General features: G+C 36.7%; 3 protein-coding genes and 1 long non-coding RNA gene across 4 annotated transcripts; 2 read left to right on the top strand and 2 right to left on the bottom strand.

Moving 5' to 3' along the window:
* Positions 1–10,528: 10,528 nt before the first annotated feature.
* On the top strand, positions 10,529–11,548 carry ufsp1 (UFM1-specific peptidase 1 (non-functional)). The gene has a single exon (XM_056462785.1). It carries the CDS (start codon positions 10,604–10,606, stop codon positions 11,348–11,350), a length of 747 nt encoding a protein of 248 aa, XP_056318760.1. The 5' UTR covers positions 10,529–10,603; the 3' UTR covers positions 11,351–11,548.
* Positions 11,549–13,047: 1,499 nt separating this feature from the next.
* si:dkey-85k7.10 (endonuclease domain-containing 1 protein) lies at positions 13,048–17,202 on the bottom strand. Its single transcript, XM_056462786.1, has 2 exons — positions 16,752–17,202; positions 13,048–14,014 (listed from the first exon to the last, which is right to left on the bottom strand). The coding sequence occupies exons 1-2, from the start codon at positions 17,058–17,060 to the stop codon at positions 13,433–13,435; spliced, it is 891 nt and encodes a 296-aa protein (XP_056318761.1). The 5' UTR covers positions 17,061–17,202; the 3' UTR covers positions 13,048–13,432.
* A 1,399-nt stretch (positions 17,203–18,601) lies between these two features.
* Positions 18,602–19,926, bottom strand: si:dkey-85k7.11 (endonuclease domain-containing 1 protein). The gene is made up of 3 exons (XM_056462683.1): positions 19,854–19,926; positions 19,462–19,781; positions 18,602–19,201 (listed from the first exon to the last, which is right to left on the bottom strand). Exons 1-3 carry the CDS (start codon positions 19,924–19,926, stop codon positions 18,602–18,604), a joined length of 993 nt encoding a protein of 330 aa, XP_056318658.1.
* Positions 19,927–26,258: 6,332 nt separating this feature from the next.
* Positions 26,259–26,747, top strand: LOC130232564 (uncharacterized). The gene is made up of 3 exons (XR_008838125.1): positions 26,259–26,318; positions 26,454–26,503; positions 26,648–26,747. It is a non-coding gene; the product is annotated as an uncharacterized LOC130232564 (long non-coding RNA).
* The last annotated feature ends 715 nt before the right edge of the window (positions 26,748–27,462 follow it).

Consider the following 27,462-nt stretch of genomic DNA (forward strand, 5'->3'; position numbering starts at 1 on the left):
GACTGAAAATATTACTTTATAATCTGTATTGTAAATAAATTATATTAACATTTTAATATTACTATTATTATAATCACAATAATATTAGTGAAATTAATTTTAAAAAATGAATAAATATAAATTTACAAACATTTACACAAGTAAATACACACTGTAAAACCCAAAAAGTAAAGGTAACTCAAACCGTTTCAGGAAACCGATTGCAACAAACCATTTAAGTTCAAAAATGAATCCTAATGAGTATTGTGAACTTAATCCATTTGAGTAAAAGCAGCAATTTGAGCCCAGTAAAACCCGACAAATGAAGAGAACTCAAACCAACAGAGTACTGTAAAACCCAATAAGTTAAGGCAACTCAAACCATTTGAGCAAACTGATTGCAACAAACCATTTGAGTTAAACTAATCTATCGGAGTACTGTGAACTTACTCCATTTAAGTTGAAGCAATGAGGCATTTAATTAACTCATTACCTTCAACACGGAGTTCAAAACACTTTTCAAATGACTAGAACTTTCAGTAAATTTTGAGCTAACTACACTGATTTCATTTGATGAAGTTGACTGTTGGGTTTTACAGTGCATAGACTCAATGATGGGCTGAAAATCAGCATTTTTCTGCACACGGAGATTCCGTGTGGGCCTTCTTATACCTATAGACTTGCATAGTATTTATTTTTCCTGCGATAGAATCAATGGTTACCAGTTTCCAACATTCTTCAAAATATCTTCTTTTGTGTTCAACAGAAAAAACCCATAAAGGTTTTTAATCACTTCCGAGCAAATAGTGAATCAATTTCTAGATTTTTGAGTGAATTGTTTTTTCGAGGTATCTGAACTACTTATATTATCATCTACATTAACCTTGTTTAAATAGTTAGCAAACAAAAAAAGGGCTATCCAGGAAAGTAACGTGAGCCAACTCAGAAAAGCATTCTCGGTCACCAAGAAGACAAAGAGTGTACAAAGTTCAAAGCCTCCGAATTTACCCTTAGGGATCAATAAAATTTATCTATAGATCTCTACAGGGCATTCAGATTCTCTATGGATTTTGTCTACAGTTCAAAGGTTACTCATGTGGCTGTTTTATGCCAAATTAATTACAACCTAATTGATGTCGGTTTCAGTTGAGTAAACTTGAAGTTCCCTTTTAAATATCTTATAAGAAGTTGACGTTTGTACTTGTAGTTCACTTGCATCTCGCATGCTTAGATCTGTTTGCCAGGATGCCAGGAAAGAGGATAGAGGTTGTTTAGTCAACAGTTGTACATATATATTCCAAGTAATCATGACCCAACTTCTCTCAATTCTAAGCATAATCAATATAAATTGGCTCTATTTGTATAAATGCTTGTGCAAATATTAGAATACTTTTGTTTGTTTATTAAATACAACTCCTCCAAAGCTCTTTGCTGACATTAACTTCTGACCTGTTTGCATTTCATACAACTATAATAGCAGTATGGCTTCCGCTGTGTATTATTCTATCCATTCGATAAACATCATATTCTGTGTCTCCAAGTTGGCTTTGTGTCACAGCTCTGGAGTTCACAAAGCTCTAAAAACAATTTGGATATCGCGGTGTATTATTTCCTATGTTTTAGTAAACATGACAATAATAAGGTGTTTGCGCACACATACAGACAGTGCGAGTTGTGTACTGCAGACAGACAGTGTGTTTGTTGTCATAGCTTAAAATCATTTGTCGTCTTGTTTGATCAAACTACTGTGTTTGCTCTGCCTGAGCCAAACTGAGAGGCTGGAGAGACAAGGTACGTGCTGTGGAACATGTGTCATGGCTGGGGAGGGGGCGAGGGCCGGAGAGTCTCGGCATAGTGACTCCGAGGCTTGGACCCTGTCATTGAAACTGGAATAGTTAAAAAAAAGAGAGAGGGGGTTATGTGTGGGAAGACCCAAGGACACCCCTCCTCTCCTAGTAAACAAAGACGGGCAGAAGTTGGCGATGCAGAGTCAAGAGAGTGAGAATAAGAGGGAGATCTGCATAGTAAATAGAGAATGACAATACATCCAGTGTCTGAATAGGAAGCGAGCCAGATCAGGCTCCTTGTTTGAGGTCTAGTGGCGCGCCACAAGACAGGAAACTCACTAGAAAGAATGGGGGACGGGGAGGTCGGAGCCACAAAGGTGGCCAGTCGGAAGGTATTGTTTCCGAATAAGAAGCATCCAGAAGGATCGCAAGTTCATTGGGTAGCACTTGCTTTGTTATAAGAGAAATTGTTTGTCCTGTTAGTGATCCTTTTTCCACAGCTTTTACATGTTACATTAATCAAAGAAAATCAAGCATCAAAGAAATTAAGTCTAATACAGCTTCTGTTTTTCACTAGCACATTGGTATATGCCCCGTTTATAAAAAAAAAAAAAAAAAAGAACGATTACAGTACATTTTTAACACAACTAACTCATTAAAATTTTATTTAGTGTATTAATAGTTCACAAAGCTTTGTCAGGCATTCTTATATACAGCTGTCAACATTTGGATCAATTTGAAGTGAATCAAAACCTTTCATTAAAGTTGTCTTAAATCTGTTGTACAACAGCCATTTTTAACAAATATTTTTGATTCAGTTCAAATGTTGACTACTGAATATACACTACCGGTCAAAAGTTTGGGGTCAGTTTTTTTTTCATGTTTTTTTTTTAAGAAAATTATTTTGTTCATCGAGGCGGCATTTATTAAATAAAAAAAAAAGTTAAATAGCTAAATACTTATTTATTAAATATTTATTTATTACTTATTGTATGTAGTTTCAATATAAATTATTACTCTTACCATTAATAATAATAATAACAATAATAATAAATATTAGAGTGACTTCTGAAGGATCATGTGACTGAAGACTGAAGTAATAAAGCTGAAATTACATCTTTAAAATAACTGTAATAAATGATTAAATTAAATGATAAACTACTGTATTTTATAATATACTGTATTTTTAATTAAATAAATGCAGCCTTGGCGAGCAGGAGACGCTTATTTTAATACATTTTTAAAAAATCGTACTGACCCCAAACTTTTAACCGGTAGTGTATAAACATGCAAAAATAAATAAATAAATAAATAAAATAATTATATATATATATAAATTTATTCTAATTAAAAATCATTATTCTTCTATGCTGTCCATCAAACCACTGGGCTTGCCCATCTGCCAGCAAATAATTTTTTAAATAAATGTTTGAAATTTTAATTTATTAAATGGGATAGCCCCTTGAGATGAACCATCGCATTTTCTCGGGGGTGCCTAAGAAGTACATAAATCAAACAGGCTAAAGGCCCCACCAGTGCCACTAAAGAAACTTTCTTTTTGAAAATGTCATTCTTCAATGCTCATTTTCTACTTGGTTAAAGATGGATTCACACAGCACCAACAGACAGCCATATTCCATCATGTGCAATCCCTGTCTGTGTCAGTGGGCCTCTGTCTGAGCTTGGTTTTATGGAATGAACAAACTGAACTGCACTTGTCAAGTCGTAGAATGTCTGAGAAGTGACATGTTGTAATCTGGTCCACATTTGTCACCGTCTGTCGGTGCGGTGTGAATTGTTCCTCAAGGGTGATTCAGGGTCTGAATTTACAAATGCAAAATAAATCAATAACACAAATGAGCAATACCATGCAAATGTCAACCTTACCATGAAAAAAATTATGTTTTCGCCAAAAGAGTGAAACCATTTCTCTGTTTTTTGTTCAAGCAAGTATTTTCCAGTGCTTTAAAATACTCAAAAATGTCTCTGTTAATGCTTTCAAACAATTATATTTGATATACCAAAGTTACACAAGTGCCAATGTCACATCTGTCACATCCATAACGGACAGGTGTCACATCCATAACCAAGCTTTTCCCTCATGAATGCTAAAATGTCAAATAAAATAAAATCAATAGTTTTTGTTCTATAGTGAGCCAACTCTTCTCCTTTTGATTAGCATTATTTATTTTGGGCTGTGCCATTTAATTAACAGAATTTCTACAAAGTATGTTGTATACTACTGTAAGCTCATACCTTTTTTATCACATCCATAACACATGTTTATTTCGCTCATTTAAAGTATAAAAATTGTTTACAGATTGATATTTTTTTCTGGTCCCTTAACTCTGTGGTCAGTTGTTTTGGAATATATAAACAGATGATTCAATGTAATATTAACATATACTTTCTCAATGAATTCATGTTTTGAGATTTTACTGGAAATGTCACATTCATAACGCTGGAATTGCTCAAATAAAAATTACATTCAATTATTAACATTGATTAGACTTAACTGATTTTTGACATTGCACACTGCGTAATGGTGTAACTGTGGTGTAAAGGTGAATTTGCATTATAGCCTATCGAGAACTGAAGCATATGTCTTAAGTTATATATACATTCTGCAGCACAGACTAAAAATGAAAAAATAAAAATAAATACTGAATACTGAAAAAGAACACTGTTCAAATTAGTTGTTGGTTTTAATCTAGCAACTGGTGGTACTTTCCTTAATCAGCTGAGTAAATATCTAGTGTGGAATGTCACAAGTCTATCGATTGGAAATTTTCATGCAGGACGAAGCCTTGTCCTACAGAAAAATGAGCAGTTCTATAAACTTTAAGAAAAAAAAGATTAAATGGATCCCTGGAAGATCCTTTAGTGAAAAACTTATTAGTGACAAAATACTGTTCTAATAGCGTATAGGCCAGTGGTTCCCAAAGTGGGGCTCGCGAGACAATAGGGGGGGGGGGGGGGGGGGTGGGGGGTGTAAGGTATAATGATTTCCCAAAATATATGTTAATAAACTATTAGAATTACCATGTTTTATCCATAATCTACAGAAGATAAAAATAGTATTTAAAAGTTTCATAAGAAAACAACATGCAATTTTTTTTTAAATTTATATATTTATTTTAACCAAATGCGTTTGTTTAAGTGTTTTAGCAGACTTGCTAATTCTCAACACTTGTCCATGGGTGGCTTTGCATAAAAGGAAAATAAAATAGATACATAGACACTATTATAACATCAAAACACATTATAAAAACTTAAACATTATTAATTATTTACATAAAATTGCTATAGACCATTTTGAGAGATGTAAACAAAAACAATGGTCCCAACGTATTTCCTGTTTTACTTTTTTAATGTCCATAGCTTCAGAGAATCCAAAAAGAGCCACATATTGATAAATAATGTATCACAGCTGTTTTAACATTAAGATATGATTGAATCGCCTCTTTTAGCTCTAAACAGCTTGTTGCTGTTTTTGTGGACTGTGCCTTTAATGCTAGTCCTCCCTGCCATCAATGCGCCCCAATCTCCGCCCTTGGCTGCGTCAGACAACCGACAGACATGAAGGAAGCAGATCTCATGTAATGTTTGTGAGAAATACTACAGTAAGAACTTTACCAATGATCATTGGATGCATTTGTTGTGGAGTTGCAACGATGAGTCACACACAATGTCATTACAAAGTTCACGCATACACAGTGGATACACACACAGACAGCGTGCGGGTTTAGCTTAGCACTGTTTTTGCACGCAAATGTGACAGGATACTCGTTAATATCCACTGCTGTATGGATATCCGTTATGTTAATATACAAAATAAACCTGATTTGATGCCCACACACCGGGATTTAAGTGTCTTCTTTTATAACTGTACTGACATGTGGCTGTGGTGATAAAGTAAAGCTGAAGTAAATCGCTGTAATTCATTACACACATGCTCTGTTTTAAAAACATTTTAAACTTGTAAAACTCATTCTTGAACACATTTGATGATGATTGATAATCCTAGCAAATTGAACAGATCTTTTATTCCCGGTTGCTTTGCACACGTCCTGTCTTGTTGGTGTGATTATACACGTTACTACGGAAACATGTTAATACGCAGCTGTCAGTCAATTCGGTGGGTGGGGAAACCACACTTCTACATTAAGTTGCGGTCGTCCTCAAAATGGGAGGGATTTGGATGCTATTTTAACATCAGGAAATTAAAAAAAAAAAAAGACTGTGGGCAGACTATACCTACACACAGTTCTGTCCAAACAGCTTAAAAATATGATTTTCATTATTGGTGCCCTTTAAAAATAAAGGCCACGACTGAACAGAGGACGATCTCCAAGTAACGGGCTCGAAAATTAAACCAAGAATAGTCTTGTGCTGTAAATATTGTGCCCACCATTCTCATAAAGTGAGGTCAATATTAAATGAAACCAATGAATAATGACTAGAAAAAAGTATATGGTTGTTAGAGTGTTGCACTTTTAAACAATAAGCTTGTTTATATAGTTCCTATTGGTGTGTCTGCACTGTTGTGTACAATGTTTGTATGTTTATAACTGCCTCTGACGATAGTGGGGGTTGTGAGTCACTGGAATTGTAATTTTGAGGATCAAGAGCTGAACATTTTGGGAACCCCTGGTATAGGCACAGCAAAACACTATATATTTTAACAAGATTACATTACTTCTGAAAAAATCTACTATATACTAATATCCACTATATATAACTTTGCAAAAATTATATTTTCGTCCTTGTGTTACTTGAGAGTAGATATCAAACAGAAATACATAGGCTGGTGAACTTTCACAGGACCTTTTGTGACTTTATTTGAAAATCTAATGGTAAAATTGAACACTGAATTGCAAACAATTTCAGCCTGGCCCATCATTTCACCCATATCTTCCTTCTTTCATCTTATTTTTTAAATGAAAGCTTATATTTTTTAGTTATGTAAAATCTTTAAAATTATTAAAATGACGTGAACCCAAAAATGGAACATTTCATCTTTCACTGACCAATTATTACGTGATACTGACCTATATATTATATATTATTATTGTTTAATGAATACTTTTTGCAGGTATGAATACATTTTGCAAGTAAGCATGCACTCGTTTGACAGAAAAGACATTATCCTAATAATTTTACAGAATATTTCTATTAAACAAATAGTGTGAGCCTTCTGTTCATTAAAAAGTATCAGTTGCAATAAAATACTGAAAATAATAAGTTCTGTTTGTGCACTCAGCATAATAGAATGATTTCTGAAAGATCATGTGACATGAATAATGATGCTGAACATTCAGTTTTGCATCACATGAATGAAATACAACTCAGATACAATCCACCACTTTTTTAACTAAATAAATTTAAAGATAAACAGCAAATTACATTTTATAAAATGTGCCAACTTTTCTGGAATTCAGATTGTAGACAAAATATTAAAAGAATCTGTTTTTTACTGAATGTTTTCATCACATTAACAAAACCTCAGTGAGGATAATACCCAAACAATCTCTAAATTTAAACATCCCATATTCCCAACTAAAGGTTAAAGTTCAGTTCATCACTCTAAAAGCATTGTCATGCAGTCATAGAAATGAATTAAAAGGGCAAGATCCTTCTATGTTTAAAGATAAGGGTCTGCAGGCCAAAAGAGGGGGCCTGCAGATTTGGCAGCGTTCTCCATGTTCATGCAGCCTGCTGTTGGCTCGACTGACTAAACAACCTGACTGATTGTTTCAGGAAGACCCCTTCCTCTCGCCCGTGACCCTGCTCACCACCCCTTCGTCTTTAGCTATAAATATCACGCTGCTCTTTAGGAGGTGTCAGGATTTTAATAGACTGGAAATAGCTTCATCGACTGATAAAATCTGCACTTTACAGTGACAGACGGTCAGCATTATCTGGCTGGAAAGCATATAGGGATATTTCTAGCTTTGGCCTTTGCTATTTAAAGCAAAGACAAATCATTTCTGGCACTTCAACAAAAAGTGAACCATTTTTGTAGAATTAATTTATCTATTTTGTATGTTTCTTCAGCAGATCATTTCACATCAGCTGAATTGTTTTCTTTCCCGATGCATGATATGCCTTTTGCACAACTCTACTGGTTATAAATACAATGCTATAAAAATGCAAAAGAGTAGGAGTTAAAAACACCCTTTGCATTAAGTTACATAGCGAACAGTTCACCGATAAACTCAGGTTAAGAACATTTTAAAATTAGCTGATAGGCTTGTGTGTAATCCGCTGCCACTGACAGTTATTGTTGCTAGAAAAGTACTCCTTGTTCTTGCTTAAACAGCAGAGGCAAGCTAATCATGTCACTATGCCAAATTCACAGTTTAACAATTCAGAGAATGACTGACAACCTGCCAATTGACAAAAAGAAATCCCGAGGTCATTTTATGAATGAAGACAGCACTGCTTCAGCAACTGCTCAAGCTAACAAAAGCCAATAACGCGGTTATAAGTGTCTTGCATAACATTGCATAAATGTTCATAATAAAAAAAGCTAAACCTGTGAGCTTAGTAAGGTTTTGGCAACAAACATTTAAAAAAAAAAGTTTTGGCAACACTTATGTTAGTAATTCCTCTCTACTTTATGTTACAATATTTGCATGCTATTTTCAAGCATTAATAATGCATATTATCAATGAAAAGAATCCACCAAGAAAAGGCTGAGTCCATTTCAATCTGACGCTGCCAGTCTGCACTCACCTTCAGTTATCCGTACAGTCTTGACTCCCGCTTGAATCATAATTACACAACCACTAACAGTTTGACCTCTTTAGATACAAGGTTTTATTTTTCCCCCCATTCTAACAACAGGATTCTCCATCAGGGACTTGACATGCAAGTTAGTTTTGGAATGTCTTCCATCTCTGGATTTGAGTCTGATCTTAAGTGTTCATCTTTAGTCTATCTCAAGTCAAAACATTACATTTCAGGCCAGCATTCACACATCTCTTATCGTGCATTGTTTATTGTAGTCTATTCGTTGACCTTGTGATCTGCTTTTATGCATGCTGATGTTTTTTTCTGTGTTTTATTATCTACCTGCTCTGTCTTGACCTTCTTTAAGTAGCATTTTAAACCCCTTTTACCTGGCTCTGAAATACATTTCCAATAAACGATGTATTATTAAATGAAAAGGACAAGATTGATGTTAGTATTATCTATGTATCAAATATTTTTGTGTCTGCATTTATTTTGTTTAAAAGTTAATTCAAAATATTTGGCTGCTATTTTGTACATGTTCCTAAATAAAACATTACTATTTCATGGACATTTATACATAAACAAGTCATTTAATTTAATTACTAAAATAAATAATGCTCACTTAATGCATACAAAGCCTCACAAAGCAATAGGCAAAAACTGTTTACCAAACCAGTTCACATCTATTCACATTGTTTTCTTTTCCTTGACAGCATCCAGCCTAATCAGAGCTAGTGGTTTGTTCTACTTAGGACCCATTATTGGCAGAGTGATGAATAATATAACATTTGCCATTTCTCTGGTTGCATTGTTTCACATGGTAATATGATTATATGTGACTCTTGTGTTTCTTTCCATTAGAAAGCAACTTAGAAACCTAAAGACTGTCACCTCAAATCAAATTGTTCAAAATATGACAAATTACAACACGCCAAATTCCTTATTTCCTCTGAACAATCGGTTATATGTTCCAACATTATGTGTATTTACTAGAACAGCAATAGGCTGCCATTTATTGCTCAAACGACGGTTTCAATTACACCATACACACATGTAACAGAATGTAGCTTACCTTACTGAAAGCCTGGCCAACACTAGTGTACTCCACAGCGGATCTGAATGGGTCTATACACTTCCAAAAGCACTGGCTCCCCCTGTTGATGGACTGACGGTAGCGTTACAAACACGTTTGGCTGTCTAGTGTATTTAAGGAATGTACAATGCATGCAAGAAAAGGACTTCGATGTTAGCGAGTTGGAAAATGAACAAAAAACACAGTTTATTGGCGACCTTTCGGCCAACTCACATCAGAAGAAATGTTATTTTGTTTCAATATGACGATTAAAAGACAATGTAATGACTTTGTGCGACATTGTAGCTGTAAATCAGAAGCACACCGCGCTACAAGAGAAATTCATGACCGTTTCTTTTGCATATTAGTCAAACATATTTGCATCATTACTTAATGAGGACTGAATGAAAGTACAATTAAATTTTTTCACACTTTAAGTCTCGAAATGACAAGTTATTTCTCATGAGATTTAAATAATTGATCGTTACATTAAAGAAATGAATACATACACAACGCAGCCCTTAGTTTGGTTCGGTAAAGTGATGCAGTGGGAACCTTTCGGCCAAGTTCAGAAAAGCGACAAGACAGATTTATTTAAATGTTAACTTAAGTTTAACGTTACACTGTATGTTTGTGAATGTCTACAAAAGACAAAGTGTGATAAAACAGCGACAATTTGTCTTGTTTTGGTATCACTGCTGCTGTATAGTCAGCTCTATCCCATAGCCGTTTAACGTACATTTTTGTTTTGCAAACAGTAACAGATAATACCCAGATATTGATATCGACTTGATATTTAAATACCGAGTTCGTTGTTTATGCTATTTAATTGTATTTTTCACCGTTTGATTGTAAACAAAACTAGATAAAAAACACTTTCTAAAATGTCACATTTGTAGCGGAACTGTTTAGCACGAGCTCGTGCGGAAGAGTTTCAGAGATGGACATATGCTCAAGATCACGTGTGAAGTATTTATGTTTTCATTATGTAAACTGTGCCTGTCGTCTCTGTTAGGCACAAACTAACATGGAAGAGACCGAGAAAACAGAAACACCTCAAAAAGAGTGTATAGACTGGGGTAGATATGTTTATGGACAAACGCCAATGGCTGCCAATAAGGAAACGTGGAGGGATGTGTTAGTAAATAATGCCCATGTCGGCCTGCCTCCGCCGTCTGCAGACTGTGACAGATGCTCAGTCATATCAGGAGAGTGTCTCTATTATCATTATGGCTGCGATGGCAAGGACGACAGAGGTTGGGGTTGTGGATACAGAACTATTCAGACCATTTCTTCATGGTTATGTCTTAATCAACCTGTCAGCGTAAGACACCCACCAAGTGTGAACGAAATACAGCAGACTTTGGTGGAGATAGGAGACAAACCTGATTCCTTCCTGGGTTCCAGGGAGTGGATCGGGACGTTTGAGGCTAGTCTTGTTCTTGACCAGCTCTATGATGTTCCCTGTCGCATAGTGCATGTGCGGTATGGCGGAGAGCTTGATCAGGCCGTAGAGGATCTTCATCACCACTTTCTTACTCGCGGATCACCTGTTATGATGGGAGGGGAAAGGGACAACTCCTCTAAGGGGATTTTAGGTGTGAGCACCAATAAACACGGGAGTTATCTGCTTGTTATGGACCCTCACTATTACGGCTGTCCCTTAGATAACAACACTTTACAAACACAAGGCTGGGTTTCATGGAAACCAGTTAGTTCTCTGGATCAGTGTTCTTTCTACAATATTTGTCTGCCTCTTACTGCTAAGAAATGACAGGGTTTTATTTTTTAATGAATTCCTGTTGACTATAATTGTATGCATTGACTTCATTACAGTATACAATGTCCTAACTCAAAGGTACAGATGGAAACAAGGACTATGATTGCGTACAGTTTTATACGATGTGATCATTTTCATGTTTCACCTCATCACATTACTAAAATTTCTAAATAAAAATGTCATTGTCCTCCATGCTCTTGCCTTTCTTGAATAGACCTTTCTAGCTTGAACCAGTCACATCAAGAGCACAGTAATATTTGAATATCAAACCATGATAAGAAAGTGATAAATGAACCCACATGACTGAACAGTAGACACTTAAGTTTTATTTAGACTTTCTTCTCTCTTATGTGTTAACAGCATCCTAATGTTTGTCAGACTGTCCCATTTACATTTCTTGTTATTGAATCCAATTAAATTATTTAAAGTGTGCTTTAGCTTTACAGGTAGGTCATTAAGCCTGTGTTGCAATGTTAAAACATTGTCTCATATCTCAATTGAGACTTGCTTAAGTTTTCATCATATAAATATTGTTAATGTCCAAAATCTTACCATTTTAACCACGGAATAGATAATGAATAAATCAACATAATATATTTAATTTAAAATTTGTAAAAATAATAATGGTTTAAAGGGATAGTCATCATTTACTGCACCCTTCAACACAAATGAAGATACTTTGAAGACAGTTTGAAACTGTTAACTATTAACCGTTACCTGCTATAATTTATTTATTTTTCCTACTATAGATGTCAATTGCTTTTGGTTTTCAGCTTGCTTCAGAATATCTTTTTTTTGTGTTCAAAAGAATAATGAAACTCATAAAGGTTTGCAACCCCTCAAGGGTGAGTAAATAGTAAGTACATTTTCAATTTGGGGTAAACAATCCCTTTAATTTGGAGGGTTTAAAGGCCTTCATTCAATGAATCAAAACATCACATGTTGCATTCTCAGGAGAAAAAGGGATAAAAGCTGTCTCTTATTGCAAAACGCAAATATAGACATTAATAGGCACACATAAAAGGTACACAGTTTTGGCTATTAAATGGACAATGGACCAGTGAAAACTTTTGTACCTTTTTCTGACGTAAAATCATTTGTTATCATTGTATCATTCAGTGTCCCTGAACCCCAAAACCAGTCATAAGCGCAATTTAAATAAAAATAACAAATTAATAAATAAGCTTTTCATTGATTGTTACTTGACAATTTTTGGTTGAGATAAAACTATTTGATAATATGGAATCAGAGGGAATATCAAGTTCCTATGCATATTACTAATTAAAAACTAATTAAAAACGTTTTGATATGTTTTACTGTAAATTTTACAGTAAGACATTTACAAAAATCTTCATGGAACATGGTCTTTAATTAATATTGTAATGATATTTGACATTAAAGAAAAAACATATAATTTTATCCCCAACAATAGATTTCTGGCTATTGCCCAAAATATAACCATGCAACGTAAGACTAGTTTTGTGGTTCAGGGTCATATACAGTTGAAGTCAAAATTCTTAGCCTTCCTTTGATTTATTTATTTTTTTCATTTTGAAATATTCCCCAAATTATGTTTAACAGAGCAAGAAATCTTTCACAGTATTTTACTATAATATTTTTTCTCCTCTGGAGAAAGTCTTATTTCTTTTGTTTTGGCAAGAAAAAAAGCAGTTTTGAAAATTTTAAGCCATTTTTATGTCAATATTATTAACCCTCTTAGCAATATATATTTTTTCGATTGTCTACAAAACAAGCCATCATTATACAATGACTTTCCCAATTATCCTAATTCGCCTAGTCACACTTTTAAATTGCACTTTAAGCTGAATACTAGCATTTTGAAAAATGTGTGGTAAAATATTATGCACTGTCATCATGACTGAGATAAAAAAAACAATCAGTTCTTAGAATTGAGTTAATAAAACTGTTATGTTTAAAAATGTGTTCAAAAAAATCTTTCTGTTAAACAGAAATTGGGGGAAGAATATACATGAGGGCTAATAATTCTGGCTTCAACTGTATCTGCAATTTACGGATGATGAATATGATGGATTGTTTTAATATTCACTACAATCCTTACAAATCTGACACACAGTCATTGTAAAAGATCTGGAAGTTCTTGTCCACCTCCATTTTACCCTTGAGAAACTTCTCCAGATACTTGATGGGAACCTCTACTATGTGATTGTTCACTCGATCATTGAGGCCATAGGCACCAAACGCTGGAAACTTATACCGCTCAGAATAGGGGGCATTGTGGTCATAATCGGTGCAGCAATAGGCCGTCCACATGAACTCTGGGATGGCGACACGATCTAGGTTTTCACGTCGAATCATATTACCAGCTGTGGTCACCCCCGTGATTACGTGAGCCTTTCCGTGGCAGTAGTTGTTGAGGCGTTTGCGGATAACCTCAACCTGAGTGCTCCAGGGGCCAAAACTGAACTCTCTTATTAGGGGAACCACATTGGTCAAGGTGTAGGTGGCAGCCTTGTCCAGCGGGTCTGCCTGATGCTCATCTGGGTTAAGCTGGCCACGTTCATACTGGACCACATCAGCGTAGTCTTCTAGCACAGCCTGAGTGTCTTCAAAGTTCTTGTGCATGAAGGTGGACTGGGGGAACGGCTCCATGTTACTGCTTCCTTTCTCAGTAGCCAGCTGTACAAAATAAGGAGTACAGGCGATGAAGAAATAGATTATTTATGAGTCCCAGAAGCATTAATGATTACAAAAAACTCACTCATTCATAGAAGCATTAATGATTACAATAAACTCATTCACTTACTCACGCCATAGTCCCTGCATTATTAGAGGTCATAAACTCATATCTCATTCAAAGATTTCAGGAACAAAACCTTCAAGCATATGCAGTCCCAATTTTGAATTAAAAAAAGAATTTAAAAAGAGAAGCAAACTACTGTTCAAAAGCTTAGAGTTGGTGAGATTTTTTAAATGTTTAACTATTTATATTTTAACTCTAACTATTAAACAACTACTCTGCATTTTATTTATTCATGTGATGACAAGACTTCTTCTTGATTTTCAGTATAACATGATCATTAAGAAATCCATCTAAAATGCTAAAACTTTGTTCATTTTTTCATTTTTCTTCTGCTTAGTCTCTTTATTCATCAGGGGTCGCCACAGTGGAATGAACCGCCAACTTATCCAGCATATGTTTTAGGCAGCGAATGCTCTTCCATCTGGAACCCAGTACTGGGAAACATCCATACACTCTCATTCACACACATACACTACGGCCAATTTAGTTTATTCAATTGGCCTATGCCGCATGTCTTGGGCTGTGGGGGAAACAGGAGCACCTGGAGAAAACCCACACCAACACAGGGAGAATAGCGCCAACTGACCCAGCCGAGGCTCGAACCAGCCACCTTCTTGTTGGTGACAGTGCTAACCACTGAACCATCATGTCGCCCCTAAAACTTTGTACTTAATGATTTGTTAAATCTTTGTTGACAACAGTTGTGCCTTTCAAAGAGATAGAGTTCACCCAAAAATGAAAATTCTGCCATCATATACCTACTTTACTTGTTCCAAATGAATTGGAGTTTTTTTTTCCTGTTGTGAATAATATATTGGAAATATGCAACCATCGGCATCCATAATACACTCAAAAAATGACATTTGCTGATTGTTCAAACTACTTAAAATGAGCTGAAGCAACACAATTCTTAAGTGTTTTTGTTCATTCATATTCATTCATTTATTTCCTTTTTGCTTAGACCCTGGGGTCGACACAGCGAAATGAACAACCAACCTATCCAGCATATGTTTTACGCAGCGGATGCTCTTCCAGCCGCAACCCAACACTGGAAAACACTCATACACACACATACACTATGGCCAGTTTAGCTTACCATATTCACTTATAGCGCATGTCTTTGGACTGTGTGGAAAACCAGAGCACCTGGAGGAAACCCACACGAACACGGGGAGAACATGCAAACTCCACACAGAAACTCCAACTGACCCAGTCGGGCCTCGAACCAGCGACCTTCTTGCTGTGAGGCGATCGTGCTACCCACATCGCCGCTGTGATGCCCGCATCCATTTTGAACATTTTAAATTTGTAGCATTCTATATTTGGAACATTGTAAAATTCAAACATTCTATCTAGAACATTCTTTATTTGAAGCATTCTTTTTGGAACATTGTATATTTGTAACATTCTGTTATGAACATTCTATATTTGGAGCTGTTGGAATCTAATGAAAGCTCATTAACATCTAAATTAATCTTAAACAGTCAGGTGGTACTGCAGAGGTGTTACACAGTACAAGTTGTAGATCTCACAATATTCCTAATTTACTAGCTGTAATTAAGAGTTCTAACAGTACTTATAATTATGTGTGAACACCTTCTTGTTTTATGTTCAGTCTACTTAAAATAAGTTAAATTAATTCCTTCATGTTGTCATAACACAAGTCAACTGTGTGGCACCCAGTATTTTTTACAGTGTAGTAAAATCAAATACTGTGGAAATCAGTGGTTACAGCTTTTCAACATTCTTCATAATATCTTCTTTTTTCTTCAACAAAACACAAAAGAATTGGCAGAATTTTCATTTTTTGGTGAACTATCCCTTTCATATTTTTTGGAAAACATCATACACTGTAAAAAAATCTGTTATTTTACGTTTTTTTTGCTGAAAAAAAAAACAACAACATAAAATAGCAGCCGTTAAATTACAGACATTTAATGTAAAATAATTAAAATTACAGAAATTTCCTTAAATTTAAATATTCTGTAAATTTATTTACTTTACCTTCTGTTATTTTACGGTAAATGTCTATAACCCTAGCTGCCGGAAAAAAAAACTTAAAATAACAGATTTTTTTACAGTGTCCGTAAAACTTTCAATGAAGAGCGTTCATTTCATTTAATTTTCCTTCGGCTTAGTCCCTTTATTCATCAGGGGTTGCCACAGTGGAATGAACCACCAACTTATCCAGCATATGTTTTACACAGCAGATGCCCTTCTAGCTGCAACCCAGTACTGGGAAACTTCCATACACACTCGTTCACATACATACACTACGGACAATTTAGTTTATTCAATTCACCTATAGCACATGACTTTGGACTGTGGAGGAAATCAGAGCACCCAGAGGAAACCCACGCAAACATGGGGAGAACATGCAAACTCTATACAGAAATGTCAACTGACCCAGCCAGGACTCGAACCAGAGATCTTCTTGCTAACCACTGACAGTGCTAACCACTGAGCCTTTGTGTCGCGGGGAACAGCGTTTAATTGAAACACACACACAAACACACGCACATACATACATATATATACATATGTAAAAATTGTACTGACCTCAAGCATTTAAACTATGGCGTTCATACAGATGTATTCTTAGCACATGCTCACCTGTGGTTCAAACATCCAGGGAACGTCTACTCGTTTCTCTCCATCAGATTTCTTGAAGATGTAAGCGGAATACATGGGTATATGCTTTTTGGGGTCGTAGAAAGTGATGAAGCGAGGCTGGTCCACGTATCTCTGGCAGATCTTTTTCAGAGAAGTACTGAGGTAACCTCGTGGTGGAGTGCCCAGGTAAAGAAAATCCTTACAGCGCTCTACTTGAGAGAAGTCGTCCACCACACCAGCTTGAGATCTTAGAATCAAACACATCAGCAAGGTCCCAAACCAGGACCAGCAATGGACTGTGAGCTCCATGTTGTTGTAAAGCTTTTTGTGTGGTGTTTTTTAAACTGAACTAAGTAGACCAGAATCACCACAAATAATTTCAGAATAAAAATGCTCGTTCTTTTCCTGTGACTAGTCTCTAGTCAAATGTCTTAATCTCATTTAAAATTGAGCGACTCTTCACTGGTAGGTGGAGAGTAAAATGAGACGCATTGAGAATGTGAGTATAATGTACATGCAAAACCATAGTCTGATCTACAGTAAAACTTAGTATAAGTTGATAAGGCAAACTTCAGCATGCCGTTATCCTGCTCTACATGCAAATCAACGAGGTAATTTGCTAACTGCTGTCCTAATAGTTATTGGCTTTTTAAATGTGATTTTTTTTACAGTCAGCCAGCACAGCCTGAGCCAGATGCCGCACAGAAAATTTTAATGTAATATATTAATACAAATGCTTAAATAATATAACATTTTAAGTCATTTATTTAAAAAAATTATCAATCTACATAAGTGAGAGCTGTAACTGCTCTTCTTATGAAATCATCTTTTCAATGACTGTAGGCCAACTCAACTTAATTTATGCATTTGGGGATGAATAATTTTATTAATGTTTAAACAGAACTTTTGCAACTGACTAGTCAACTAGTCTACCATTTACTCTGCAAATGTCATGGCAAAACTACGGTTAGCAAAGCAAAACCATTGTTTATTTGTGGTTCATATGGTTAAGTACAGTGACCATTTGTTTTTGTTTTTTTTATTTGTAATTTTGAATGATTAATCCGAGGATGAGTAAATAAACATCAGCTTTTAATTTTGAGAAAACTGTCCCTTTAAGTACTTGGTGTGTGCGCTTAACTGTTACATTGTAGTTTGACAAAGCCAATATAAAGCCTTTGTTTTATACAAAAATACTCCAAAATACTACAAAATTGGGTTCAAGGTCAGATGTGAATTGATATGAATTCCTTTTATGCAACAAATTATTATATTTCAAGATAATACAATAACATTGCCATAATTTGAATGCAATCATTGAAAAAAATAAAAATAAAAATAAATAACTAGCTTTTCATGTGTCTACTAGCAGCAGTATTGTTTATACGCAAACAATAATAACAAAACCAAATGTAACAATATGGTTTAGTTACAAAACAATTAAACTTCAACAGTTACACACATTTAAATTCACATTTACCCTATCAACAGAGATATTTAAATGCATAGATAGAAGTGGTCATGAACACACACGCTGCTCTGCTGCATGGCATGATAAGAATGGAAATCCTTCACATAGAGCAGGATGTGGGTGACTTTATTTCCTTCTCATCCTTGTACCGACTAACTAATGCAATTATATTCCAATACATTTAAAGTAAAAATATGACATTCAGATAATTCTTTCTAATAGATTTTTTTCACCCTTCTACCAGATGTATGTTGCACTTCTTTAAATGTATGTCTTTATTTTATGATTTAAACTATTTGAATATAAAACTCCATGTATCATCCACATGGCACAAATGCACACAAGTCATATTCACAAATTTTTAATAAGTTGTTTACATTCACTTCCCACTGGCATGTGTATTTTCTGAGAGACAGCCTTTGAAAAAGATGCTCACGGTTTTGTCCATGTCAGTCTTAGTTTTCAGAAAGGTCTCTAAAGCCTTCAGAGGCACTTCTGTAACACTGTGCCCCACTTTCTCATTCAAAGCATATGCTGCATATGTGGGAAACATAAACCGAACTTCATAAGGTGAGTTTCTATCAAACCGCGGACAGCAGTATGCTGACCACAAGTACTTCGGGACAGCCATGCGATCTTCCTTTCCTCTTCGGATGGTCATCCCCGATACAGTAACCCCAGTCACCACGTAGACAGTGCCACGGCAAAAGTTATTCAAGCGTTGACGCACCATATCAATATATGTGGCCCACGGGCCCTCCAAAAATTCTGTGATCTGAGGAACCACATTTGTGAGTGTATAGGTAGCTGCTTTGTCTTGGTTGTCTGCCTGGTGCTGGTCAGGGTTAAGTGGACCCCGCGCAAACTCCACTGCATCAACATAGTCTGCTAGCACAGCCTGGCTTTCCTCAAGCAGCTGGTCTATTTCACCACTAGAGGGCAACACTTTCATGTTCCCGCTTTCATCAGGGGATACCAGCTATAGAAGACAAAAGAATAACACATACAGTGTCATCAAAACATATAATTATGTAAAAAGTAATATCAATAATAAAACAATATAATCTGGTGCTTTTGGATCATTGCTTTATTTCCAAATAAAGACCCTTTATAAAATATTTTGTTACATTTTCACCCACTTAATATAAATACGCTTGCCATTTAAAAAAAAACAGTTTTTTTTTTTTTCAATTTTACAATTATTTATTCTAAAATGATAAACTGAGAAAATTACTCTACCTGTGGTTCATACATCCAGGGTGTGTCCATCCTCTTCTGTCCATCTGACTTTTTGAATGTGTATGCTGAATAAAGTGCCAACCGACAGCTGCTGTCATACAGTGTGGCATACCGTAGTTTATCTCCATAGCGCTGGCATATCCTCTTCAGATTACCCCCTCGGATACCAGTGGGTGCTGTATGCATATAGAAGAACTGACTGCATTCTTTAAAGCTGTCGGAGATTGAGCCATCTGCCAGATGCATACCTGTCAATACAAGAATTCTGAAGATCAAAATCTTTAGCGCCATCAGCGTGTGAGAAAACGTACCATCAGTATCTGTAACAAAAATTCCAATTTTTAACAGAAATTACAAGCAGAGCTCTCTGTTCTTCCATGATGTGGCTTTACCAATGCGGACTGATAACCCGAAAGTGGGACAGCCACCATCCATCATATGCAAAGCACCATCTCTCTTTTCCATTAACACGTGTCTGATCGTTACAACACTGGGAGATTTTGAAAGCAGAAAAAGGCTCACAGTTTCATTTAGCTTAATGACAGGAAATGTATATAACTTAAAAAAATAAAATGTTAGCACCAAGGGCGTAGGTTTCTTCTTGACATTGGTGTGGACAGATGAATCTAACCTCATCACCAATCATGGACTCATTAGGTTGCAAATTTGACTTTAAGATACTTACACTTTTCTTTAAAAAGTAGCTCCTCATGTCTATATTTTCTTTTTTTGCTGCAATCCTCACTTTAGACCCATGTCACCCGAGTCTTGCACAGTAAATTATGTGTGGAAATTTCCTTGAAGTTTTGCAGTTGCTGCTAACATCCAAACTTAGATACAGCCTCTTATGTTACAGCAGCGGAAGGTACAGCCACACAGTATGGAACAAAATCAATGCCAAAAGTATTGAATTAAAAAGCTTGTTGAATAGCACAAACTGTATAAAATAATACACCGAATTAACAAGTTCTTGCATTTTAATGACTTGAATTCCAGGGTTTGTATTTTAGGTCCTGAAATTTAACATATCTGTTTTTTAAGCTGTGATTATTTCAACGAAAAATATTTCAAACACGTTTTCATACTTATAAATTCAATAATTCAGAATCAGAATCAGTTTTATTGCCAAGTGTGCTTCACACACACAAGGAATTTGTTTTGGCTACAGAAGCTTCCAGTGTACATAAAGTGACAAGTGACAACACAAAATAAATATGAAAAAATTAAAATAAAATAAAATAAAAATGATGAACATTAAACAGATGCGGTTAGTGAAGAAACCTGGATGTTGAGTTGTATGTACAGATTGTTATAAATATACAGGTTATAAGGTGCTGTGTACAAGTGCGAATGTAGAGAGTATTGCATTGTATATTGATATAAGGTGTTGTGTACAAGTGCGTATGAGGAAAGTATTGCACATATTTATTGCACAGTAGGGGAATATTTAACTGTTCATAAGGTAGATCGCCTGAGGAAAGAAACTTTTCCTGTGTCTGGCTGTTTTTGTGCTTGGTGCTCTGAAGCGCCGACCAGACGGTAACAGTTCGAACAGGTAGTGTGCTGGGTGTGAGGCGTCCAGAGTGATTTTGCGAGCCCTTTTACTCACTCTGGAAGAGTACAGTTCTTGACGTGTAGGAAGGGTTGTGCCAGTGATTCGTTCCGCAGTCCGGACTATTCGCTGTAGTCTACGGAGGTCGGTTTTGGCAGCTGAGCCGAACCAGACGGTGATTGAAGTGCAGAGGATGGATTGGATGACAGCTGAGTAGAACTGTACGAGTAGCTCCTGTGGCAGGTTGAACTTCCTCAGCTGACGAAGGAAGTACAGTCTCTGCTGGGCTTTCTTCACAATAGAGTCTATATGAATGTCCCACTTCAGATCCTGAGAGATGGTGGTGCCCAGGAACCTGAATGACTCTACTGCAGCCACAGTGCTGTTCATGATGGTGAGTGGGGGGAGTGCAGGGGGGTTTCTCCTGAAGTCCACTATCATCTCCACTGTTTTGAGCGTGTTCAGCTCCAGGTTGTTGTATCTGCACCATAACGCCAGCCGCTCCACCTCTTGTCTGTATGCAGACTCGTCACCGTTCTGGATGAGGCCGATAACAGTAGTGTCGTCTGCAAACTTAATGAGTTTGATGGAGGGGTCTTTTGCAGTGCAGTCGTTGGTGTACAGGGAGAAGAGCAGTGCGGCGAGAACACATCCCTGGGGAGTACCAGTGCTGATGGTGCGGCTGTCGGATGTGATTTTGCCCATTCTGACTAGCTGCTGTCTATCTGTCAGAAAGCTGGTGATCCATTGACAGACAGAGCTAGGAACAGAGAGCTGGGCCAGTTTGTACTCAAGCAGTGATAGGACGATGGTGTTAAAGGCAGAACTGAAGTCCACAAACAGAATCCTTGCGTAGTTCCCTGGTTTGTCCAGATGTTGTAGGGTATAGTGCAGTCCCATGTTGACTGCATCATCCACAGACCGGTTTGCTCTATAGGCGAACTGCAGGGGGTCCAGCAGGGGTCCAGTGATGTCCTTCAGATATGCTAGCACCAGTCTTTCGAATGACTTCATGGCCACAGATGTTATGGCCACAGGTCTGTAGTCATTGAGTCAGGTGATCTCTGGCTTCTTCGGGATTGGGATGATAGTAGAGCGCTTAAAGCAGGATGGAACTTTGCACTGTTCCAGTGATCTGTTGAAGATCTGTGAGAAAATGGGAGCCAGCTGGTCAGCGCAGGTTCTCAGACAGGCTGGTGAGACACCATCTGGCCCTGGTGCTTTCCTTCTCTTCTGTTTACTGAAGATCTGACGCACATGATCCTCACTGATCTGAAGTTCAGGGGGGGAGAGGAAGATGGCTGGAGGTGTTGATGGCTGTGTAGGGAGATGGTCCGGGCTGTGTTGATGTGGTATTGATGGCCGTGAAGGGAGATGGCCCGGGCTGTGTTGATGTGGTATTGATGGCCGTGAAGGGAGATGGTCTGGGCTGTGTTGATGTGGTGTTGATGGCTGTGTAGGGAGATGGTCCGGGCGGGTGTGAGGTGTCTGGTCAGAGGTGTCAAATCTACAGTAGAACATATTCAGCTCGTTTGCAATATGTTTATTGCTGTCGATACTGGGGGACGGTGTCTTGTAATTAGTGAAACCTTTTAAGCCTCTCCACACTCATGCAGGCTCGTTAGCTGAAAACTGGTTTTGTAGCTTTTTGGCATAGCTTTTCTTAGCCACACCAATCTCCTTTTTCAATGTGTTCCTGACCTGATTGTACAAGATCCTGTCACCACTCCTGTAAGCATCCTCTTTGGCCTGACGAAGCTGTCTGAGTTTTGGTGTGAACCATGGTTTATCATTGTTAAATGACAAGTAGGTCCTGGTAGGGATGCATAACTCTTCACAGAAACTGATGTATGATGTTACAGTCTCTGTGAGCTCATCCAGATCCGTGGCTGCAGCTTCAAAAACATTCCAGTCAGTGCATTCAAAACAGGCTTTTAAGAGCTGCTCTGTGTCGTTGGTCCATCTCTTGACAGTCCTTAATACTGGCTTAGTAGTTTTAAGTTTTTGCCTGTAAGTTGGTATAAGATGAACCAGGCAGTGATCGGAGAGTCCTAGAGCTGCTCTGGCGATGGAGCGATATGCATCCTTTATTGTGGTGTAGCAATGGTCCAAAATGTTATTGCCTCTGGTGGGGCATGTAATGTGCTGTTTGAATTTAGGCAGCTCATGTGTGAGTTTTGCCTGATTAAAGTCTCCAAGTATGATAAAAACAGAGTCCGGGTGTTGTTGTTCTGTCTCTGTGATCAGATCAGCCAGCGGTTGCAGCGCAGTACTCACGTGTGCTTGCGGTGGAATGTAAACACAGACGAGAATGAACGAGGAAAACTCTCTTGGTGAATAAAACGGCTTACAGTTAATGAAAACTCCGTTGACTCCGTATCGCGATCTGCTCTGTACAGCTGAAAGTCTTGTAGGTTTAATGCGCTGTCCGGAATGGCTTCGTTTAGCCAGGTTTCCGTGAAACACAGGACAGCAGAGTTGTTAAAGTTCTTGTTTTTGCATGTGAGCAGAAGTAGTTCGTCCATTTTGTTAGGAAGAGAGCGGAGATTCGCTAGGTGGATGCTAGGCAGCGCCGTTCTGAAGCCGCGCTGTCCTAGCCTGACGAGCTCGCCGGTTCGCTTCCCACGCTTGCGCGTCTTGTATCGTTTCCACAATGCGGCTGCTCCGCCGATGACAATGTTCAGCAAAACGCCACAAAAATCAAAATCCAGTTCTTTATTAGTTGGTGTGCACTGCCGAATGTTCAGCAGCTCGTCCCTGGTGTAACTGATCATGTTTGATAAACATAAAACAGGACAGACTAACAAAAATAGTGCAAACACTGGAGAGCCCCACACCGAGGCGGCCATCCGTGGCGCCATCTTGATGAGGTGTAATAGGATGAATATGTCTCATTATTCATCAACTCATTCATTTTCCTTCCGCTTAGTCTCTATTTTAAAGGGAAAACAATAATCTACAAACTAAAGACATTTTGTAAATGTTTAACCGTGGCAGAACCCCAAAAATTTGAAAAAAGAAGAGAAAGGCAGGCAGAGTGATAGCTAAAAGGGATAAATAGAAATATTAATTTAGAATCACGGATGACTTATTTAAGCGCAATAGCCTAAAAAAAGTCATAAAATAATAATATTAATAATAATAATAATTTAAATAATGGAAATATATAGCCTATCCCAATCCGGACATATGCGTTTAAACAGCGCAAACACTTCGTAGTCTAATAACCTCTTATGGTTATATATATTAGACGGTTCTGTATGAATAATTGAAGACGCTCCATTAATGCATTAGCTCGTTATGTTAAATTATTTTAAATTACACGTCCCATCCATACCCAACCTTAAATTATACCTGAAAATCTGTCTAACAGTTCTAAGTAAACTGTTTTGTGTGACATTCTCATAAAATCTCTCTGGTTTTGCATATCTTTGTTCTTAATTGTTCTTAGCCCTGGTAATTATGTTTATCTATTTTGTATTATAATATTTCCTATATTCTTTAGCTGTCAATATAATACTTTACATCTGTGGAACAAATAGTTAATAAAGATAGAGAATGTGTAACATCATATTCATCAAAAGACCCTTTATGTGAATGTAACGCCACCGGTCCGAGGAGGGCGCGAGCCGGCTATACCGGCATGGGAGACAAATGCTCTGAGGAGGCTAAAGATTACAGAACAGTGTCTGTCGTTGGATCCGAGGAGTGAAGTTTATGCGATCACCAGCTGGCTTCCGTTACATAAGGGCAAATATAGATGACCAAAACATCATTTACTCATTTTACTCATACTCCTTTTATTACTTATAATATCCAAGGCATTGATATTAATATTAAATGCTACTTCTGTGCCTTTCTTAGCTTTTTCTCGCCTATTTACTGGGTTAAAAATCTTAAATTATTCCATCTCCACCTGCTGGTGAAAGAGCGGCTGGCGATCTTCAATCTGCAATCTATTGCTTTTCCTGCAGTTTCCTGCAGTAAAATGTTGAATTTTAACAGTCGAATTTGAACCCCTGAATTTATGGAAGCGAATATTTGAACTGAAATAAAATGAACTGAAAATTGCCTTTTGAATATTATACATTGTATTTTTAAAGGGTATTGCATATTTTGTAAGTGAAATCTGGAAATTTAATATGAATTATTGAATTTATAAGTATGAAAACGTGTTTGAAATATTTTTCGTTGAAATAATCACAGCTTAAATAAACAGATATGTTAAATTTCAGGACCTAAAATACAAACCCTGGAATTCAAGTCATTAAAATGCAAAAACTTGTTAATTCGGTGTATTATTTTATACAGTTTGTGCTATTCAACAAGCTTTTTAATTCAATACTTTTGGCATTGATTTTGTTCCACAGTCCATATGTGTTTGGTGGAAAGAGGAATTGAATAGAGAATGTGATTTAACCCTTTCTTCATGTCTAGGTCAATGAGACTTGACAGCAGTTTTTATGTAGGCAATTAAACTATTGGAGGGGACAATTCAGTAATTGGTGGATATTGCTTGGAAACAACACCTCCCTCCATAATTCTCCACTGTTGTTCAGCACAGATCATTGCCTCCACATTCATTTACGAATGGCTCATCATACAACTAGTTTTAAAAGGATATTGTTTTAAATTGTTTATTTGATCACCTTTAATAATAATAATATTATTATTATTATTAATAATAATAATAATAACAATAATAATAATAATAATAATAATAATAATAATAATAATAATAATAATAATAATAATAATATATTATTGGAACTGACAGTTTTAACCTAAAAATGACAGTCTGTCAGATGAAGAAGAGCCAGAGACAGAGCTTCAATTAAAAAGAAAGTTTACTGAAGATAGTTTGCATGTGACAAACTAATTTTATTGTTTTATAAGAAATTATTAGTAGACAATTTCCATGTGCATGGGTGTGCGAGAGAGAGAGAGAGCACACTGCTCAAAACATGGCTCTATTTCTATTTCCCAGAAAAGGCATCAACTCATTTAAGTTTCGTTTCTTTCATCATCAATCATACTTTCATTTTTGCAACAGGACCAAACCACTACTAAAAGTGTTATTGCTGCGTTTGGCCAAATTTAAGTCATAACCTTAATACAATACCAGTTAATTAGAAAACGCTGGAAAATGATGGAAATGTTTTCGTAAATAGCTTAAACGAACAAGATACAGTGCATTTACAATCTGTTTTAATGGTTTAGTCTAGGGTATTTTGACGACGGCATAGTTTCGTTTATGAAGTGACGAACACAATACAGACGTGTTCCTTCGCTTAAACGTGGAGACGTAAGTGCTTTTAGTATTACATAATACGATTCGCTGAATTATCGTCTTAGTTTGCCTATCGTGTTATTTTTGTTGTGATTTTAGCCTCGCCTGCTAATTTAAATAACTAAATTTGCATCGGTTTTCTCCTCGAAGTCACCGTCATTTTTTAGGCAGACGACATGGACAGCCACAGTGAGGACGAAGTAAGCATAGTTTTCTTTTTTTCACAGTTTCTTTATGTTATGTTCTGTTGACAGAGTGTTACAGAAACCCGTTAGTATTTAAGTTGGTGAAACGTGTTCTTGACATGCTTGAGTTGCCAATGACTGAAAAACTTTCCATTTAAGGAATTTGAAGATGCTTGCGATTACATTGAAGAAAATCAACAAACATATACTTCAGGAGCACAAGCTGTTGAGACATATCAAAAGGAAAATATTCCCAATTTACAAGGTAACAAAATCACCCACGTATCAGCGGTACACATAGGCTATATCTGTGGACCTTAAGTTGGGATGTTGGCCACCATCATAACTGGGTAAACACTTGAGTTATGCAATAAAGGGCCTTTTATTTTTTCTCTAGTTCATTTTGAACATGCATTTTCCATGTTACTTTTTGTCAGTCAAAAAGATGATACAGTGTTTATGGTTAAAATCAAAATTCTTGTCTATTTTTCTTCTTACACACTTTTTGTGTTGTTATTACAAATCATTGCGTGTTTTATTTCATGTTATAAAGAAAAAAGCAAATTCCTTTGTCATCTGACAGGAGTCGACTGCACATCTCTTAGGCTACGTTCACACTGCAGGCAAATGTGGCCCTTATCTGATTTTTCCCCCTCATGTGACTCAGGTGATGACAGTGTGAACAGCCCAGATCGGTGCCACTTTCATATGTAGTCTTAAATCAGACACAGATCTGATGTTTTGCAATGTGACCGCAGTGTGAACAGTTATGTCAGATTTCATGTGACTTTTACATAATCTTTGAGCGACATGCGTCATCATTCTGTGCTGCAAACATTATCTACTCCTCAGCACCACAGTAGAATGGCACACAGGGCGATTACTGTCCCACAGAAAGTTGGTTGTTCGTTTTGAAAAAGATTTTGAAGGCAAAACTGGTGCTTGTTAACGATTGGGGCACGAGTTGATCGCGA

Source organism: Danio aesculapii, chromosome 7, assembly GCF_903798145.1.
Source record: "Danio aesculapii chromosome 7, fDanAes4.1, whole genome shotgun sequence".
NCBI classification, from domain to species: Eukaryota; Metazoa; Chordata; class Actinopteri; order Cypriniformes; family Danionidae; genus Danio; species Danio aesculapii.

What these genes read in the sequence shown, in the direction of transcription:
- si:dkey-85k7.10 (XM_056462786.1), bottom strand. Translation starts at nt 17,060, where the DNA reads ATGGAGCTCACAGTCCATTGCTGGTCCTGGTTTGGGACCTTGCTGATG. An exon ending in CCTGGATGTTTGAACCACAG is followed by an intron (nt 14,015 to 16,751) that starts GTGAGCATGTGC and finishes TATTTTGTACAG; the next exon opens with CTGGCTACTGAGAAAGGAAG.
- si:dkey-85k7.11 (XM_056462683.1), bottom strand. Translation starts at nt 19,926, where the DNA reads ATGGAAAAGAGAGATGGTGCTTTGCATATGATGGATGGTGGCTGTCCC. An exon ending in CGGGTTATCAGTCCGCATTG is followed by an intron (nt 19,782 to 19,853) that starts GTAAAGCCACAT and finishes TTTTTGTTACAG; the next exon opens with ATACTGATGGTACGTTTTCT. An exon ending in CCTGGATGTATGAACCACAG is followed by an intron (nt 19,202 to 19,461) that starts GTAGAGTAATTT and finishes TGTCTTCTATAG; the next exon opens with CTGGTATCCCCTGATGAAAG.
- ufsp1 (XM_056462785.1), top strand. Translation starts at nt 10,604, where the DNA reads ATGGAAGAGACCGAGAAAACAGAAACACCTCAAAAAGAGTGTATAGAC.